General features: G+C 39.4%; 1 protein-coding gene across 1 annotated transcript; it reads left to right on the top strand.

Moving 5' to 3' along the window:
• Nucleotides 1-645: 645 nt before the first annotated feature.
• pygma (phosphorylase, glycogen, muscle A) lies at nt 646-17501 on the top strand. The gene is made up of 20 exons (XM_014993320.2): nt 646-959; nt 6170-6271; nt 6386-6464; nt 6557-6660; nt 7223-7354; nt 7451-7562; nt 7657-7739; nt 9985-10128; nt 10331-10423; nt 11177-11323; nt 12111-12274; nt 12855-12969; nt 13071-13172; nt 14567-14714; nt 15325-15383; nt 15458-15599; nt 15686-15893; nt 16359-16493; nt 16776-16842; nt 16984-17501. Exons 1-20 carry the CDS (start codon nt 717-719, stop codon nt 17131-17133), a joined length of 2529 nt encoding a protein of 842 aa, XP_014848806.2. The 5' UTR covers nt 646-716; the 3' UTR covers nt 17134-17501.
• Nucleotides 17502-17596: the final 95 nt, after the last annotated feature.

The following is a 17596-nucleotide window of genomic DNA, read 5'->3' as shown; positions in this document are numbered from 1 at the left end:
TTGGCCAAAAAGTTACAGTTTGGACTCACTTGACCTTTCCATACCTTTATTCCTGACCTCTCTCCTGTGTTCATGATGTTTCTGATTGACATGTTCTTCAAAAAAACCCTCTAAGGCCAATTCATACCAAGATTATATTTGGGGTTGTTAACGTAAATGCAAAATACAACTTCAAGTTTCACATTTTAGACCTCTTCAACCTCTGAAAACTGTTAATTCATTTTCTTCAAATTTGAATTATATGGTACTTTGTGTTGTTCTGTGGCAAAATATGTTGTGTTTTGGGACTATAGCTTGATAAAATGTATAAATACTTATGTATATGGATACCTCTGCATGGAACTGTATGTACTGACTGAATGCAACATTTATGAAAACCTTCACTTTGTTTAGAATGTTTATGCATCCTGTAAATGATACTGTCATGTTATGGGGGGTTCTGTCTTTCTGCCAGGGAAACCTCCGTGGTCCCAAACAGCCCCTCCTTGGTTATTCATGAGTCCGACAGTGATGTCTTCTGCCTCAGCATGTTCTCTCCTCCCCTCGCCTTTATACCCAATACTCAGAGGCCACTCCGCCTGTTGCTTAATATTCATACCCGTGTCTATAAAATGCTCGTCCTCTGCCTGCGGAGTTGGCTGCTTCTCCAGTTGCGTCTCTGACCTTTGTTTTTTTTGTTTACATCTCTGCCCACCTCGGAGAGCTGAGCTGCCAACATGTCCAAGCCTCTGTCCGACCATGACAGGAAGAAACAGATTTCAGTGAGGGGTCTTGCCGGTGTCGAGAACGTCGCAGATCTGAAGCAGAACTTCAACAGACATCTCCACTTCACGCTGGTGAAGGACAGGAATGTCGCCAACAAAAGGGATTACTACTTTGCTCTCGCTCACACGGTGCGAGACCACTTGGTGGGCAGGTGGATCAGAACCCAGCAGTACTACTATGAGAAAGATCCCAAAGTAAGTTACACTCAGTGCAGCACTAAATGTAAGCCTGTATGCAATTTATAAAAAATAAATAAATAAACAGTAAGAGTTCAAAAGCAGAGCCACTTCTCTAACTATTATGGCAAAAAGGCAGTGAAAGATTGTTTTTGTGAGATTAAATTAAAATGCCCACACCTATATCGTGAACAATGACCACAATCATTATATGCAAATATTTTGGATTTTAACGTTTTTAGGTAACACTTTATTTGAAGGGGTGTGCATAAGACTGACATGACACTGTCAAAAACATGACATAACACCCGTCATGAACATGAAGAAGTCTTTATGAATGTTTATGACTGTTGTCATGAAGTGTCATTCGGTAAATAATGACACTTTTAATGCAAAGTTGCTCTAAATGTTGCATTAAAAGTCCCAACTTTGCATGATTTTGTAAATTATGATTAATGCAAAGGTGGTACCTTTGCATTAAAGTTGCATTGAATGGACTTTCAATGCAACTTTTAGAGCAACTTTGCATTAAAAGTGTCATTATTTACCGAATGACACTTCATGACAACTGTCATAAACATTCATAGAGACTCCTTCATGTTTTTGACAGTGTCATGTCAGTCTTATGCACACCCCTTCAAATAAAGTGTTACCCGTTTTTATGTAACGGTGATGGGATTCAAAAAGGCAATGGCACCAAGAAAAAAAGCCACACCCACCAGTTTTGCTCTCCCTGATCAAGTCTATTACATTAATTAAAGGAAGCATAGTGCAAGCTTCATTAAATGGCATAATTTATTTACTTATTTGACCTTATGGTAAGGCAGTTTATCCTGGTTCCTGGTTTATCATGCTGGTTCTCATTCCCCAGCATGATAAAAATACTGAAATTCTGGTATAGGTTTTGGTTCTGGTGTGCCACCCTCAAAGTCTGCCCATCAGTTAATTAAAAAAAAAAAAACATTGTTGAAGTTCTTAATTAAAAAAAAAAAAAAACATTGTTGAAGTTCTTAAATAGCGTAATTTTCAAAAAAGATATTAAGTGCTAAAATTATCTGCACTCGGTTTTCTAAATTATTTAATGCAAGGCCTAAATAGATGAAAAGTTCATCAGTATTGTTCAATAAATGCTATAAAAAAGGAGGGAAATCTTTAGTTGACTCCAATTTCGTGTCCAGCATCAGAGAAGGTAAAAGTCAAAAGGCAGCTTTGGGGCCCTGCCTGCACAAAGCAGGCTTTGATTACAAACACAGATTGCAGTGGAGTCATACTTACTTTGCTAATTACTGGCCCTGTTTGGGCCATCCCTATAAGAAAAGACTAAACATGCATAATAAACATTATCCCCTTGTCAGCCTTGAGTCATACCTAAAATATCACCATATCTTATATTGTATGAAAACATCAATTTGTAACAAAATGTCACAGTATTTGATTAAAATTAACAGTCATGCCATACCTAGGCTGTAACAATTGTGTTAAGTCTAGAACCAGTGAACACACCACCAGCCCTGCTGCTGCTTACGTCGCATAAAGCAACAAGTATTGCTTGTACTGTACAGTAATATAACAATGTGAACTGTCTGCTGTAGTTTAAAATGCCCAAATGCTGTTTCTTGTACAGTAAAGATTTTAGATTTTACCAGCCTGCAAGCAGCGATGAACTAGTATTTTTTATATAAATATTACATAATTGTATGAACTCTTCCTTTGACCCCAGGATAGTAATACCAAGCACAGTTTTAACATACTGATGCCAGTGTATGTCAGCCATGACATTTAGACTTCTTTGGGGTAGGGGATTCTTAGCACTCTGCTGGTATGCCCCCATTGCTTATAGTGTGTTGAAACACTAAACTCACCCATGACCTTCTGTTCCTGTCCCATCTGACCACCAACACGTACTCCTCCTCCTCCTCCTCCTCCTCCTCGCTCAGGTCGTGTGAGTGTGTGAGATCCAAGGACGTCCAAAGCCCGCTTGTTGTAATGCAGTTATATTAAAGCTTTATGCCAGCAGCCACTCAGTCATTAAGCAGCAGCTACAGCTGGGAACCTTAGAGGAACCATAAGGCTGTGGCTCACTTGAACAGAACAATAAAACTGCAAGCTGCACCATTTGCACTTAGAAATGTCAGCCGGAATCGTGTGTAATTACAAGCGGAGGGTTGAGAAGGAGGGAGAAAGTCGGCTCCGTCTCCTCTTACGTTGTGTGATAATATGTTCTTTGGAGGCTCATTAATAAACCTACCAAACAAAGCTGGACGAGGGAGACCCGCTTTTCAACAGCATGTGCTGAGGCCATGCTTTCAAGAAACATCCTGGTGATTGTATGGAAATGTTTGCTCAGAGGTCAGTGGGCTACAACAGCACAATCAGAAGCAGAGTGGCATGTTAGGGTTGAGCTCTGAACCGAAAGGTCAAAGGTGGATAACATGCTGGTCTAACTGGAAAGCATAGAGAGGAAGGTCATCCACGCTAAAATAAGGTGTGGATCTCCGTTATCCATTCTCTTAATACTGATTGCATTCTTGGAGAAAACAGGGTTGATCAGTAGAGTAAAAGAATTAAAACCAGATAGGAACGTGTAGTATAATTTAATGAATCCTCAGCACTACTCTAAATGGAGCCCCTGTCATTTCCCCTCACCGTCGTTTTTAAACATCTATCTGTACCGTCTCTGTCTACCAGGACTTGAACTCCACAATTAAAGGTTATCAGGTTCTGGCTGACCTTTACAACGACCTCTACAGGAGCTATTTTTTACCGGGCCCAAAATGTTGGATGTTATGTAATACCCAAAGCAATCTGTCCCCCTAGTCCCCCCCTCTCTCTCCCTTCCCTGGTCCTCTTCCTTCCCTACTCTGCCTGTGTGTGCCCTTCCATGTCAGAGGAAAGGGGGGGCGAACAACAACATCTAAATGGCAAAGGCTAAACACTGTCTCAGGTGGCACATTTATAAGCTCTCCCAACCATGAAACTAAATCATAAAACCCTGAAGTTTGTTTTTTGGTGTTTTTTTAAGAAAGGTGTGGGCGTTATTTTGACATTTGGAATATGATTTCACAAGTTTATAGTTTCAGTGCCAAATCCAGAGACTCTTAAAAGGGTGCAAACCCCTGTTTCAGGTAAGAAAATTAGACTTTGATAAAGGATTTAAAAAACTTTTCCCACAAATAACGTCACAGTTAAACTCAAAACAACTTTATTAGAGGAAATATATAAGAATAAAGAGCAGTAATATCATGGCTTTATTAGTATGCACATCCTTGAGCTCATGTTTTGTTTGAGCTCAGATTCAGAATCGAGTTCACAGGTGGAATATTTCAAGGATCCTTGGGTTAACCTGAAATAAAGATAAGCTGCACAAGTAAGATTTTCTTGATGTTATTCTTTCCCATCATTACAGAGCAGAAAATGGTAAAAAAGAACATATATATATATATATATATATATATATATATATATATATATATATATATATATATATATATATATATATATATATATGATCATTTTACATCATTTAGCATTTTACATATGCCAACAGTGTAGAAAGTTATCAATAATTTGATCTATGGATCAAGAGGAATATAATAGAAACCGAACCTTTTCAGCAACTGCTTAAAAGGATGAGACTGCAGTGGTCAGGGAGGCAGTCAAGGGTCAGAGAGCAACACTGAAGGAAAATTTCAAGCGTGAACTAGTTGTATTCTACATATGACAGCAATGTTCTGCATTCTCCATGTGTGTAGACTAATAAGTGGGGTATTAAAATAATATTATTCCTTCAAAGAAACCACCCAGGCCTGGCTAAAATCTCCTAAACCAGAGGTCTTCAGGTTCAGGCCTCGGTGTCCGGTGCCCTGCGGGTTTTAGATGTGTTCACAGTCCAACATAGCTGAATGGCTGAATCACCTCCTCCATGCAGTCAAGTTCTCCAGAGTCCTACTAATGATCTCATTATTTGACTGAGGTGTGTTAAAGCAGAAACACATCAAAAACGTGCAGGACATCGGGCCCCGAGGCCTGGATTTGACGATACCTGTTAAAGCCTTCTTGGAGAATGTGTTAAGGGCTGATGAATTCAAGCACCACTGAGAGTTCAAGCATGGATAAGTTGTTCAACCCGGCAGTTGGTATCTTTTATAAAAATATGTTTATTACATATTTGGTCAAACTGTCACTATGTTATGACTGCATAACATGAAACAGATAATCTGGGAAAAACAACAAGCTCCTCTCCTTCCTCCTTGTGGTCCTACTACCATCAATATACCGATGGATCAGAAACAACCCATCAGAGCCAGGAGGAAGTTCTCAGCACTGTTAATCATGCTAGTGTATGTACCGATCAAGATTGCCGGTTTACTGCAGCTGTGCTAATCGCGGAGAAACAACTTACGGTTTCAGAAAAAATTATCTTCCGCTGTCATCATGGCCATGCTAACTAGCCTGTGCATTCAAATGAGGGAAAAGCAGGAAAGGAGCTGTAGCATAACAGAGATCTAGGAGGAGGGTGTGAGCAGTGTGTACACGAGCATGATTGACAGTGCTAAAACCCTCCTCATGTCTCTGATTGGTTGGTGTTGACCGAGTGGTGTATTTCTGCCGATGGCAGTAGGAACACAGGGAGAAGACAGAGGAGCTCGATTTTTCACATTATCTGTCTGGTATTATACTATCAGGATATAGTAGCAGTTAGCAGTTGTAATAAATATGCAACCTTTTTTGCGTAAACGTCACACACTGCAGCTTTAATGAGAGGGAAAAAAATGTTTTGTTTGTTTTTACCAAGGATTGCAATTGCGCAGAGAACTTTGTCAAATTAGACTGGAAAATTTTACTAATTTGAGATAAAAACCCAATAGTGAAATTTGACCTCAAGTTGCCCTAGTAAAATATCAGTTTAAGTTGTGCACACATATTTAATCAGTCAATTGCCCTAATTTTATTATTAATGTATTTTTCTTTTGACATTACACAGTGAATTCTATTGATGGAGAAGACGTTGAAACAATGCTAGATTTTCTTCCTCTCATTTGCTTTTGCATACAGACCTGGCATTTTAACAAGAATGCATGTAGAACCACCACAACCATCCATCCAGCTGGGAGGAGGTTTCACTGTTATAACAGTGGCACAGATGAAACCTCTTAACGCCTTTTTATTCATTTGTTCGGTTTATTGAAGGTGACAGGATTTCGTCTTTCTTTGTGTCCAATCTGCAGCGTGTGTACTACATCTCTCTGGAGTTCTACATGGGCCGCACGCTCCAAAACACCATGGTGAACCTCGCGCTGGAGAACGCCTGTGATGAGGCCATGTACCAGGTGAGACAAAGCAGCTTAATTTAATCCTCTTACGAGAGTGAAATTCTGTTTCCAAAGAGTGCATAAAGGAGCAGCTTCCGCCAAATTCCCTCTTCTTCTGCCCATTCTGTGTAGTTGGGTTTGGACATGGAGGACTTGGAGGACATGGAGGAAGATGCTGGTTTGGGTAACGGAGGCCTGGGTCGTCTTGCTGGTACGTCTTTTATTTTGTTGCACTTTGCATGAGATGAAAATTATCACTCTTGTTTTCCATGAATACATTTGTACATGCTTTTGTTTGTTTAGCCTGTTTCCTGGACTCAATGGCTTCATTGGGCCTGGCTGCATATGGCTACGGCATTCGCTATGAATTTGGCATCTTTAATCAAAGAATCGTCAATGGATGGCAGGTATAGAAAAAAAAAGAGTGAATGTTAATACAGTGTTTTGCAGATATATTGTGTTCATTCCTCTTAACTGAGCCCTGGGGGAAATGTGGAAAAATCTGTTAACAGGACAATTCATAGTCATGGCGTCCATCATGCTCTTTATACTGATTCACAAAATTGCTAAAAGAAAGCTAGAAAAATATGCACTTTGTCACCAACCATCCACAAAGCATGTTTAAGAAAAGTTTCTGGGCAAATGAGATGAAAATGTGACTTTAAACGGTTTTGCAGCTCACCCTGTACCTTGTCATCAATCATAAAACATGGTACTGTTTAACTGTGGGTATAATAATCATGTCTAATTTCTTGCTACTGTATCTCATACAATCATAAAAAAAATATGCAAAACCTTAATGTTGAAACATTGGATGATATCAAAAGTTCAAGGAGTAGGAAAAATTTTACAAGGCACTGCAGTTAGCAGTAATTCTTTTTTTATTTTTTCTTTAACCATAAATCGCGTGGAAGATAAATTTTTGCCTGTGATCTTACTCGTGCATTTGTCCTGTCTGCCGCTTCTCAGGTGGAGGAGGCCGATGACTGGCTGCGCTATGGCAACCCCTGGGAGAAGGCTCGACCGGAGTACATGCGTCCGGTTCACTTCTATGGCAGAACTGAGCATCAGCCCGACGGTGTGAAATGGGTGGACACCCAGGTGAAAGTATAATCTGAAGTAACAAAGATTAAAATCTTGTTCAGATGGGACCCTACTGACATACAATACAATTCTGTCCCTTCATGCCACCGATAGGTTGTGCTGGCTCTGCCATATGACACGCCGGTACCCGGCTACAGAAACAACATTGTGAACACCATGAGGCTGTGGTCTGCGAAGGCTCCTTGCGAGTTTAACCTCAAAGACTGTACGTGTCTGACTTTAGTGACACTTTTTAATACATTCTCTAATTCCAGATCTTGCTTAATAAAATAAGTTTGTGTTTTATTTTCTCTTTATAGTCAATGTTGGTGGCTACATTCAGGCTGTTTTGGACAGGAACTTGGCTGAGAACATCTCCCGTGTGCTTTACCCCAATGATAATGTAAGAAAAACTATATTACCTTCTAATCCACAAGAACTGGAGCCACTGACCCAACATTTAGGACACTCTGTGTGTTTTTCTGACACATTTGTAAATATGAAGATTTAATATCAGCCTTCAAAAAAAAGATTGCAAAACCTTTTGTGTCTGGTAAGGGATTTTAGAAAGTCTCCAGAGTCTGAAATTACTCATTGCACTGGACTGAAAGTAGTCTACAAGACGGCAACTTTCAACAGCAAACATGCCAAGGTCTGGCCCTCCTGGAAAGCTCGTCCAGCCGACTGCAAAATTCTAAAAGTCTCCAAAAACCTTTTCTCACCGAACCTACAACAGACCCTTATTAATATTTAAGTGAATGTCTGTACAGCGAGAAAGAGACTGCACAAGTTTAAATTTCAAGGCAGGTTTGCGAGGAGGTTCTGCTCCCAAAGAACAAAAACGAAAACTGAAGATGAAGGCCAGATTGAAGTTTGCCGCAGAAAATGTAAAGAAAATGTTTCTACAGATGAGCCTGAAATTTAAATAGTTGGACACTAAGAGAGAGGACCAGTTTGTGATAAAAAAAAAAAAAACATTTCCAACATAAAAAGTCACCTCACCATGTGGTAAGCATGGATAATGTGATGACTCCCTGAAAGCAGAGTTTCAGAAAGAACAGGAGATTTTAAAAAAACAGAGGCCCAATTTCAGGGTGTTAAATTACAAAGTCAAATATCTTTTAAGTCATATTTGAAATATACAGCATTTTTATAAGACTTTGAGGTTATTTTATTGTCCTATAAAATGGCTGGAAAATATATAATATTGTCCCTTTAAATAATAACATAATTATTTTGGTGTTTGTTAACATGGACTCAAATCATGGAAAACAGGTTAGTCATCTGATTTTTCACTGCACAGTATATTTAGTGAGAGGATAAGAAAGTTTGGCTGTTGTGTGATTAACCTGGAGACTGGAGCCACCTGACATGACAACGAATGTGTTTTGTCTTCAGTTCAATCACAGTCCCCTGTCCAAGGAGTCTTCTAGTGTCTAGTGTCTGACTTAAGGCCTGACCTCTGCTTTCTGAAAGCCCAAGAATAAGAATTTACACCAGGAGACAGAAGTCTGGTTTGAGCTATAAGTCAGGAAGAGCTTAGTAATTTATGTCTGTGCAAGTGAGAGCAGACGTTGGGATGGTCAGCCACTGCAGCTGTGAAATCACAAATGTTTAGTGAACTGAGACAGAGCTTTTTGCAGCACAATATGCTTTTTCGGATTAAGATGTAACAATATTTGTTCATATATATTATCAGGATGTCTTTTTAGTCTGAAAAAATACCTGCCAGTGGTTGAAAACCAATTGAAACTGAGGCAGTGGTTCACCTTCCATCAGAACAACGGTAGACATTCGGACAAAGCTACAGTGAGAAGGTTTAGATCGAATCTGACTGAGCTTGAGATATTTTGAAAGCAAGTGTGGCTAAAAAAAGTCTGTGTGTGGATGTGCAAAACTAGAAGATACACACATCAAAAGATATGCAGCTTTTACCATGACAACATCTGGTTCTACAGAGTATTTGTTTGATGGGTGAGGTGTGTGTGTATGTGTGTGTGCATATGGGGAAGGATGGAGGATATAAATGTATGCCACACTTTTTTTATTTTTAATATAAACAAAACATTGATGGCTTTTAATACATCAAAGCTTATGGTCATGAAATATTGTTTGTGACTCAAGGAACACTATTCCAGACACAAGCTTCTGATATCAGCTTTCTTTGTTTAGCCTGGTTGTGTGGCAACATTCATTGACACTCAGAAACTGAATGCGGTACTACTTTATTTAGAGTAGAGGTACTGCTCTTCTGCATTGAAAGGAGTCAGCAGAGATATTTATGGATATCTGATCTGGAAGCCTTTTTTTTTTTTGCTGTAGGCACTATATATTCCTTATAACCTGGGACCGTATTGGGACTCACTGGAATGGACTAGTGGAGAAGGATGTCTGGGTGTGGATGAATGGATGTGAAACCACTTAATGAACTGTAAAAAAAAAAAAAAAACCACACACACACTAATGTAGATCTACAAGAGATAAGAGCACAACAACAGCAACAAACCTGTACAAATACCTACTTCCTTTTGAGTCAAGGCCTTAATTATAATTATATAAAAAACATGTTTTGAATGAAAGTACCAATTTAATGAATAAAAATAACTTTGAAATTTGACTCCAGAACAAAACGGTGTCTTTGTGTCCAGTTCTTTGAAGGGAAGGAGCTCCGTCTGAAGCAGGAATACTTTGTGGTGTCTGCCACCCTGCAAGACATCATCCGCCGCTTCAAGGTCTCAAAGTTTGGCTCCAGGGAGGTCACTCGCACAGACTTCAGCAAACTGCCTGACAAGGTACAATGGGAAAACTTTGACAAAGTCACTTCTGTCAAATGTCTGCATGAAAGACTTTCTATCAGTGTGTTGAGCAGGTATTGTGTGTGTTTATTGATCATATTAAGTATTAGTTGGCATGAACAGCACCTACAATGGTTTTTATGTTTGTTACTGGCATTCTGTGCATGCTCTACACTGACCAAATGTTCTGCACATGCAGGTTGCAATCCAGCTAAATGACACCCACCCTGCGATGGCTATTCCGGAGCTGATGAGGGTCCTCGTTGATAGTGAAAAACTCAATTGGGAAACGGTAAATGTCCCGTTTTCTTTATTTCCCTAAAGCTCTTCGCTGGTACCAGGCACAAGTATATCTAAACAAAGTTGTAAATCAATGAAAAGGTAAATTATTCAATTCATAAGACTGGATATAACAGATTACGAACAGAGTGATGTGTGTCTGTTTGTGTTGGTAATGGATTACAAAGAGGGTGAGACACAAAAGTTTATTGTGAGCATAATTTGAAATTACGTTGGATGTGTTTTTTTCTGGATGTGTTTTTTGTGCTGCAAATACTTTTTTAATTAGTTCTATGTGATATAAAAAAATCTATTAAGCAGAATTTTGGGGTTTTATTTACTTTGAATCTTAATTAAAAAAGTAGGAAAACATGTTTGAAACACCACAAGGAAGTAATTCTAGCCTCAATTCACATCTTGTAAATCTCCTTCAAATTCTTTAATGAGATTTAGACTTTCCCATTCTCAGTCATAGTAACAATAATCCCTGTAGTTTATGCACTTCTTTGCTACAGTTTTCCTTTCACTCAATTTTTCATAGGCCCACTGCTTCTTTAGCATCACTTTGTGAAACTCATATTAATGTAAAATATGAGTTTCACTCTTTAAATTGAATTACTAAAACAACATATAATTTTGGCTGCATTGTAAATGATTGGGAAAACCCCTGTATGATCACATCATTCAAGAAACTACAGTATATGATTTTATTGATATTAGACAAAACAAAGATGTTTAACCATTGCTTCCTGTGGCTGATGTTCAGGCCTGGGACATTTGTGTTAGGACCTGTGCCTACACCAACCACACTGTCCTTCCTGAAGCTCTGGAGCGCTGGCCAGTAGACCTGTTTTCCCATCTGCTGCCCCGTCACCTGGAAATCATCTATGAGATCAACCGACGCCACCTGGAGGTTGGTGCTGCAAACTGCAACATCTGTACAGACAGCAATGTGTTGCATCCAAACCCTATTCAGTGATTAAGACTATTGCTTAATCTTTACAGGGTATACTCAGCATAGTTGAAAATAAAATTATGAAGAAATTAAATTATATCTAATCTCCTACATTAACAATAAACAATAACAAGATTAGAAAATAATTAAATGAGTATTTATTTGGCGCAGGGGCAAAGCACAACCCATGTAGTGAGGCCTTGGGCCTTGGTCCTTGTGGCGATGGTCGCAGGTTTGATTCCCGGCCTGGTGACATTTTCCGCATGTCTTTGCCCTCTTTCCTGTCAAACTACTTTCAAATAAAGGCCACTAGAGCTAGCAAAACCTTTTTTAAAAAAAGAGAATTTATTTAACACAATGTGCAGCGGTGACTTTCTGTGCCAAAATGGCTGTTTTAAAGATGAACATCTTCTAGAATGTGAAAGCCCAAAAAGCAAAAAATAAATAAATAAATGTATCTTGAGTTTTATTTTCAACATCTGTCAGAAAAAACTCCCACATCTCTTCTGAAACAAGACAAAAATATGAAGTGGTGGGCAGAGCTGCGCGATAAAAAAAGAGAAAGCTTTCATGTGAAAGCTTTCATCTACTCTCACACTGATAGAAATGGTCATGATGCTGCTAGCTTGTATTTTAAATGTATGGCGTGACCTTTTGTGTACAGACAAAGACCAGCTTTGATGTAACAAGCAAAAGATGTGTTTTTAATTCTTTCTAAAATCAGGAATTCCTTTTGATTTTGCAGAAAGTTGCCGCCGCGTTTCCAGGAGATGTTGATCGTCTTCGTCGGATGTCGCTGATTGAGGAAGGAGGGCAGAAGAGGGTCAACATGGCCCATTTGTGCATAGTTGGTTCTCACGCTGTCAATGGTGTGGCCAGAATCCACTCTGACATCCTAAAAGCTACAATGTAAGTAGCCAAAAACTTTTTTTTTTTTTTTTTTTTTTACCAGTAATTAAATTAGAACTACAGTCCCTTGAAAAAGCATATGTCTCTGTTTTACTTACTTTCTCATTTAATCATATTAGGGCAAACAACAATGTTTTATGTGGGATACTTTGTGACAAGTAGTAGTAGATGGAAAAAGACACAAGCAGAGTGGGCTGCTCTGTTTATCTTCATTTATCACTATCTCCACATGAAACATGGTGGTGGCAGCTGTTTAGGTTTGATGTGATCAATAGAGTTAAATATGGGACAATATTTTAAGATTGCATTTAAGGCAGCAAAACACTTCAGATTAGGATCAGTTTTAATCACTACCAAGAAAAAGAACCAATCGTACTGCTGAGATACAACAGAATGGCTAAAAGAAATATAAAAAAATCAAATAAACAGACTTCCCCTGAGCTGTTTTGCAAATAATGAGGGAGAACCTTCCAGGTGTCCTGAATGCTTTATTAGGGACTTCTGTGGTAAATAATATAACTACATAATGAATGTCAAGCAGCTGTGTGCAGATGTATCTAAAGTTTTCTTTTCCCGCCAGCTTTAAGGATTTCTATGAAATGGAGCCACACAAGTTCCAAAACAAGACCAATGGCATCACCCCTCGCCGCTGGCTGGTCATGTGCAACCCCGGACTGGCAGAGATCATTGCTGAGGTCAGATGGCATAAACAAAGCCACGCTAATATTTAGGTCATCAGGCAGAGTGAACCACTTGACAGTATGGGCTGACTTGGTGTCGTTTTGTTGCTCATCAGAGGATTGGGGAGGACTTCATTCGCGATCTGGACCAGCTGCAGCGTCTCCGGGATTTCGTGGATGATGAGGCATTTATTCGGGATGTTGCCAAAGTGAAACAGGTGAACAGTGGACTATTTAGCCGTATGTGCTTGAGTTTGTGATTCATCAACTGTTTACTAACCCAGCAAAAGTAAAATTTAAAAAGCAAATACTTCCCTCACCTTAGTAGCAACATTCCTCGGGGCACACAGCGGTTTAATTAGCAGCACAAAAATAGAGCACACTGCTGATCTTGGTATCTTTTTCAGCAGCTATGTGAAAGAAAATGGGTTTCTGCAAGATTTCACATATTGTTTGTTTTCACCTTTCAAGTTCACACAGTGCTTTCAACATTGGCTTAAATTTAATTACAATGCCTTGATAATGTTACCATATACTCTGACCATTTGCACATTTTATCCCAACGGTTTGTTGATTTCACCAATATGTATCTGATAAATGTGCTATTGGTTTGTTTTCAGTGTTTTTGACTCAATACTTTGCGTGTCCTCCTTCTGATGCAGTTACAGCTGCTGATCTTTGAGGAATCTCTCTTCTGGGTTTTCGCCGCAAATTAGCTCAATCTCACTCAGATTAGATGGAAAACGCGTTTGAACATCAATGTTCAATTGTTGTCAAATACTATCAGCTAGATTTTAGTCTGGACTTTGAGTAGTCTAACTTCAGAATATACATTGGTCCAAACCGTTCCATTGCAGCAGCTCTGGCTGCACGTTTAGAGTCATTGTTCTGCTTTCCCACGTCGTTTTTTTTGTTTTGTTTTGTTGTTGGTTTTTCCCCAGGATTGATTTGTATTTGCCTTTGCTCGTCTTTCTATCAACTGTGGTCAGCTTCCCTATCCTGAAGGTCACAGCAACAATGGACGTCTTCTCTTTTCTGTCAAAGCTGTTTGTGGGGTGCACAATGAATCGATGTCATGTTGCTCCTCCAGTATTACCACGGGCCTTTTAGTTGGTTGATCACATAAAATCCCAATAAAAGTATTTAAAGCTTGTGGTTGGATTATGACAACATATAAAAAAATGTTTGCGTAGTCACAGGCTGTTAGCACCAAAATCATGTCCTTCACACATAGAAACAGCTACTGGCTTTTCAAGTACAAACATAATTCCCAGGCATTCCCAAGCTCCATCTGGATATCGCTCCTCTATACATCACAGGCGTGTCCCAGTTTCATTACTTCTAACTCTCTGTGTAATTAAAAAGCAATTATAATGAATACATCCTTGGCCCCCAGCCCACCCAGCCTGTGACAGGCAGCAATCAGCGTAGAGAGGTGACATGACATTTTATGAGTTTTCATTGGCATTTTTCCCGCGTTTGTGTTTCGTGTATTGTTTGTCTCCGGTAATTGCTTTAACCGCATTTGCATAATGAATCTGTTTACAGTGGCAGAAGCTGAAGTAAATTTTTTTTTTCTCTATAAACAAAAACAAATGCTTTGATCCTGTAGGAGAACAAGCTGAAGTTCGCTGTGCACTTGGAGGAGCATTACAAGGTGAAGATCAATCCCAACTCCATGTTTGACGTCCAAGTCAAGAGAATCCACGAATACAAGAGGCAGCTGCTCAACTGTCTCCACATCATCACTTACTACAACCGTAAGTCCTCGTTTAGCTGCCTCTGGCTCTACATCTACTTTATTGTGTAAAACCTCCCACTGTTGAGGCCCTTTAGCTCTTTGTATTTTTTTCTGTAACAACTTCTGAGATTTCTGGCGTCTATTATCAGTTATCCAGGACATAAAACATACAAGGTGCTTAAATAGAAGGACACATGACTTTGTCTTTTGTTTTTTGGAGTCCTTCTAGCTCTCATTCAAAAGGATCCTTCATTTCTGTATTTGTGTTGGGGCTACAGTTGACTCCCAGCTACTTGTGGTTCAGTATTCATGGATTTTTCAGTGGAAAATAACTCCAAATTACTCCGATTTTTTTTAATTAGGTATATCTAAAAGATTCTGAAGAGAGTGAAAACGGATTTTATATTTATAATTACTTTATACATTAATCTTCTCAATAGAGTTAGGATACCCTTTAAACATTTTTACTGTGTTGGACAGCTGTACTTTTTAAAAGTCAAGATTTAGATGGTTCCTTCCAGCTCATCTTTTAAGTTTACAACCTTATTTACATAGTAAATTCAATATTTATTTTTTTTTTGTTCTGTAGTTTTAGGTTGTTAAGTTAATTTTGTTGCTATTCTTACCAGGCATTAAGAGAGAGCCAAACAAGCAGTGGACTCCAAGGACAGTCATGATTGGAGGAAAGGTTTGTATAAAAATAAAAGGAATTACACTTTGACAACATATGTCACCAGATCTTTAACTGAACTCAACTCGCAGGCCGCTCCTGGATACCACACAGCCAAGATGATCATTCGTCTAATCACAGCAATTGGCGAGATCATCAACCACGATCCTGTGGTTGGAGATCGCCTGAAGGTAATCTTTTTGGAGAACTACAGAGTCACACTGGCAGAGAAAGGTAAGAACCCACTGTACGCTGAGAGTAAAACACTAATTTGAAGCGCTTACTGCAGAGATCAGCATCCTTCTTTTGCCATCTTGCAGCTATTCCAGCATCAGACTTGTCAGAGCAGATCTCCACAGCCGGCACTGAGGCCTCCGGCACCGGCAACATGAAGTTCATGCTTAACGGAGCCCTGACCATTGGCACCATGGATGGAGCTAACGTTGAGATGGCAGAGGAAGCTGGGGAAGACAATCTTTTCATCTTTGGCATGAGAGTAGATGACGTCGATGCACTCGACAAGAAAGGGTAAGGAGTGAACCACACCTTCCGTCTTTTCATGTGCAATCAAGAGGAGAGGAAAATCTTTTACTGGTTCTGAAAAATTATAGAATTCCTTACAGGAAGACTTAGACGGAGTACAGAGAGGTTTATCCTTTTCTTTTTACTTGTGCCATCGGAGTATCATTATCAGATCCATTTGGGGAAATACCTCCGAGAGAGGCCAACTGTCAAGACCTTTTAAAATCACCGCAGTGAGCTCCACACGCTCTGACAGTCCAGCTGCTCTGAGCCGTTCCACTGGTTTTAATAATAATCTTTTCCTTTTCCTTTGCTCAAAGACTCGCATAATGAGGGTTTTGTACATTAAAAGGTGGGACTGTAGAGAACACGGAGCGGTTTTGTAGCTGCGCCGATGAAAGAGCTTGTTACCACAGAGATAAGCTTGCGCTTTAGTCAATGTTTTTCATTTTTATTTTCCATCCTGCTTAGATACCATGCTGAGGAGTATTACAACCGGCTGCCTGAGCTGAAACAGGCCATTGACCAGATCGCCGGTGGCTTCTTCAGCCCAAAGCAGCCAGACCTGTTTAAGGAAATCGTCAATATGCTGATGCATCACGACAGGTACAAGCAACCTAGCATTTGTGTATATTTACATATATAGGAACATTATTGACAAACAGGCTGCCTGGTTGTGCAGGTGGTAGAGCACACTGGATCGGTCCTTGATGAATTTCTATTGCTTGCCAGGTCTGACTAGTGTAAGCATTTTAAATAAAAAATTTAAATAAAAGTTGGCATTGAATCTAGGAATTTGGAATCAGACATCAAGATCTCTGATCTCTGTAACCTTACCTTTGTATTGTCTGCGTTTTATTTGTTAAGTTTTTCATGTTTTCTTCTCAGGTTCAAGGTCTTTGCTGACTATGAAGACTACATTAAATGCCAGGAGAAAGTCAATGCTTTGTACAAGGTATAAATTAAAAATAAGTCATTATTTCTAACTGTCTAGCTTAGGGTTAGTCCTGTTAGTGCACTGTTAGTGTAGTCTTAATAGAGGGGAAACAAAAGTGACTGCTTCTATTGCCTACTTGTTATTTTCATCTTATAACAGAACCCCAAGGAATGGACCAAGAAGGTGATCTACAACATTGCTGGATGTGGCAAGTTCTCCAGTGACCGCACCATTGCCCAGTACGCGCGTGAGATCTGGGGCATGGAGCCCACGCTTGAGAAACTGCCTGCCCCTGACGATAAGCAATAAACTCTCCTTATGACAGCCAACACACACACAGTTTCTCACCCAGGCTCTGACACCTGCTGAACCGCTATTGTTGGCTCTGTAATGTCAGGCAAGAAGCCCCTACAAGCTCGCATCCACAGCACATTCAAACCTCAGAGAGTTTACATTTCTCCTTACCTCCATTATTGCTTATCCAGGTTACATGCTGGCCAAGGAAAACTGTTACAGTTTCTTTGGAGATGTAGGAGTTGATATGTATCTGATGTAACGTGGACTGAAAGAGCTTTGTGGTGGGCTTTGTACATTTTTTTGGTGATTTTTTTGTATTATTAAAAAGGTTCTGTTATATATCCATTCAGATTCATTCTAAATAAAATTTGTTTTAACAACTTCCCTTTCTGAGACTTTACTTACCTAAAACGCTATTGCTGGGCCATATGAACTTTATTATGGATGTCAGACATGATTTTCCACCTTAAATGTT

This window comes from Poecilia mexicana, unplaced genomic scaffold (genome assembly GCF_051168715.1).
Source record: "Poecilia mexicana isolate PSO_F unplaced genomic scaffold, ASM5116871v1 scaffold_14, whole genome shotgun sequence".
NCBI classification, from domain to species: domain Eukaryota; kingdom Metazoa; phylum Chordata; class Actinopteri; order Cyprinodontiformes; family Poeciliidae; genus Poecilia; species Poecilia mexicana.
Note: the sequence above shows the minus strand (reverse complement) of the source record. Positions and strands in the feature narration are given on the sequence as shown.

What these genes read in the sequence shown, in the direction of transcription:
- pygma (XM_014993320.2), top strand. Translation starts at nt 717, where the DNA reads ATGTCCAAGCCTCTGTCCGACCATGACAGGAAGAAACAGATTTCAGTG. An exon ending in AGGCCTGGGTCGTCTTGCTG is followed by an intron (nt 6,465 to 6,556) that starts GTACGTCTTTTA and finishes TTGTTTGTTTAG; the next exon opens with CCTGTTTCCTGGACTCAATG. An exon ending in AAGTCAATGCTTTGTACAAG is followed by an intron (nt 16,843 to 16,983) that starts GTATAAATTAAA and finishes ATCTTATAACAG; the next exon opens with AACCCCAAGGAATGGACCAA.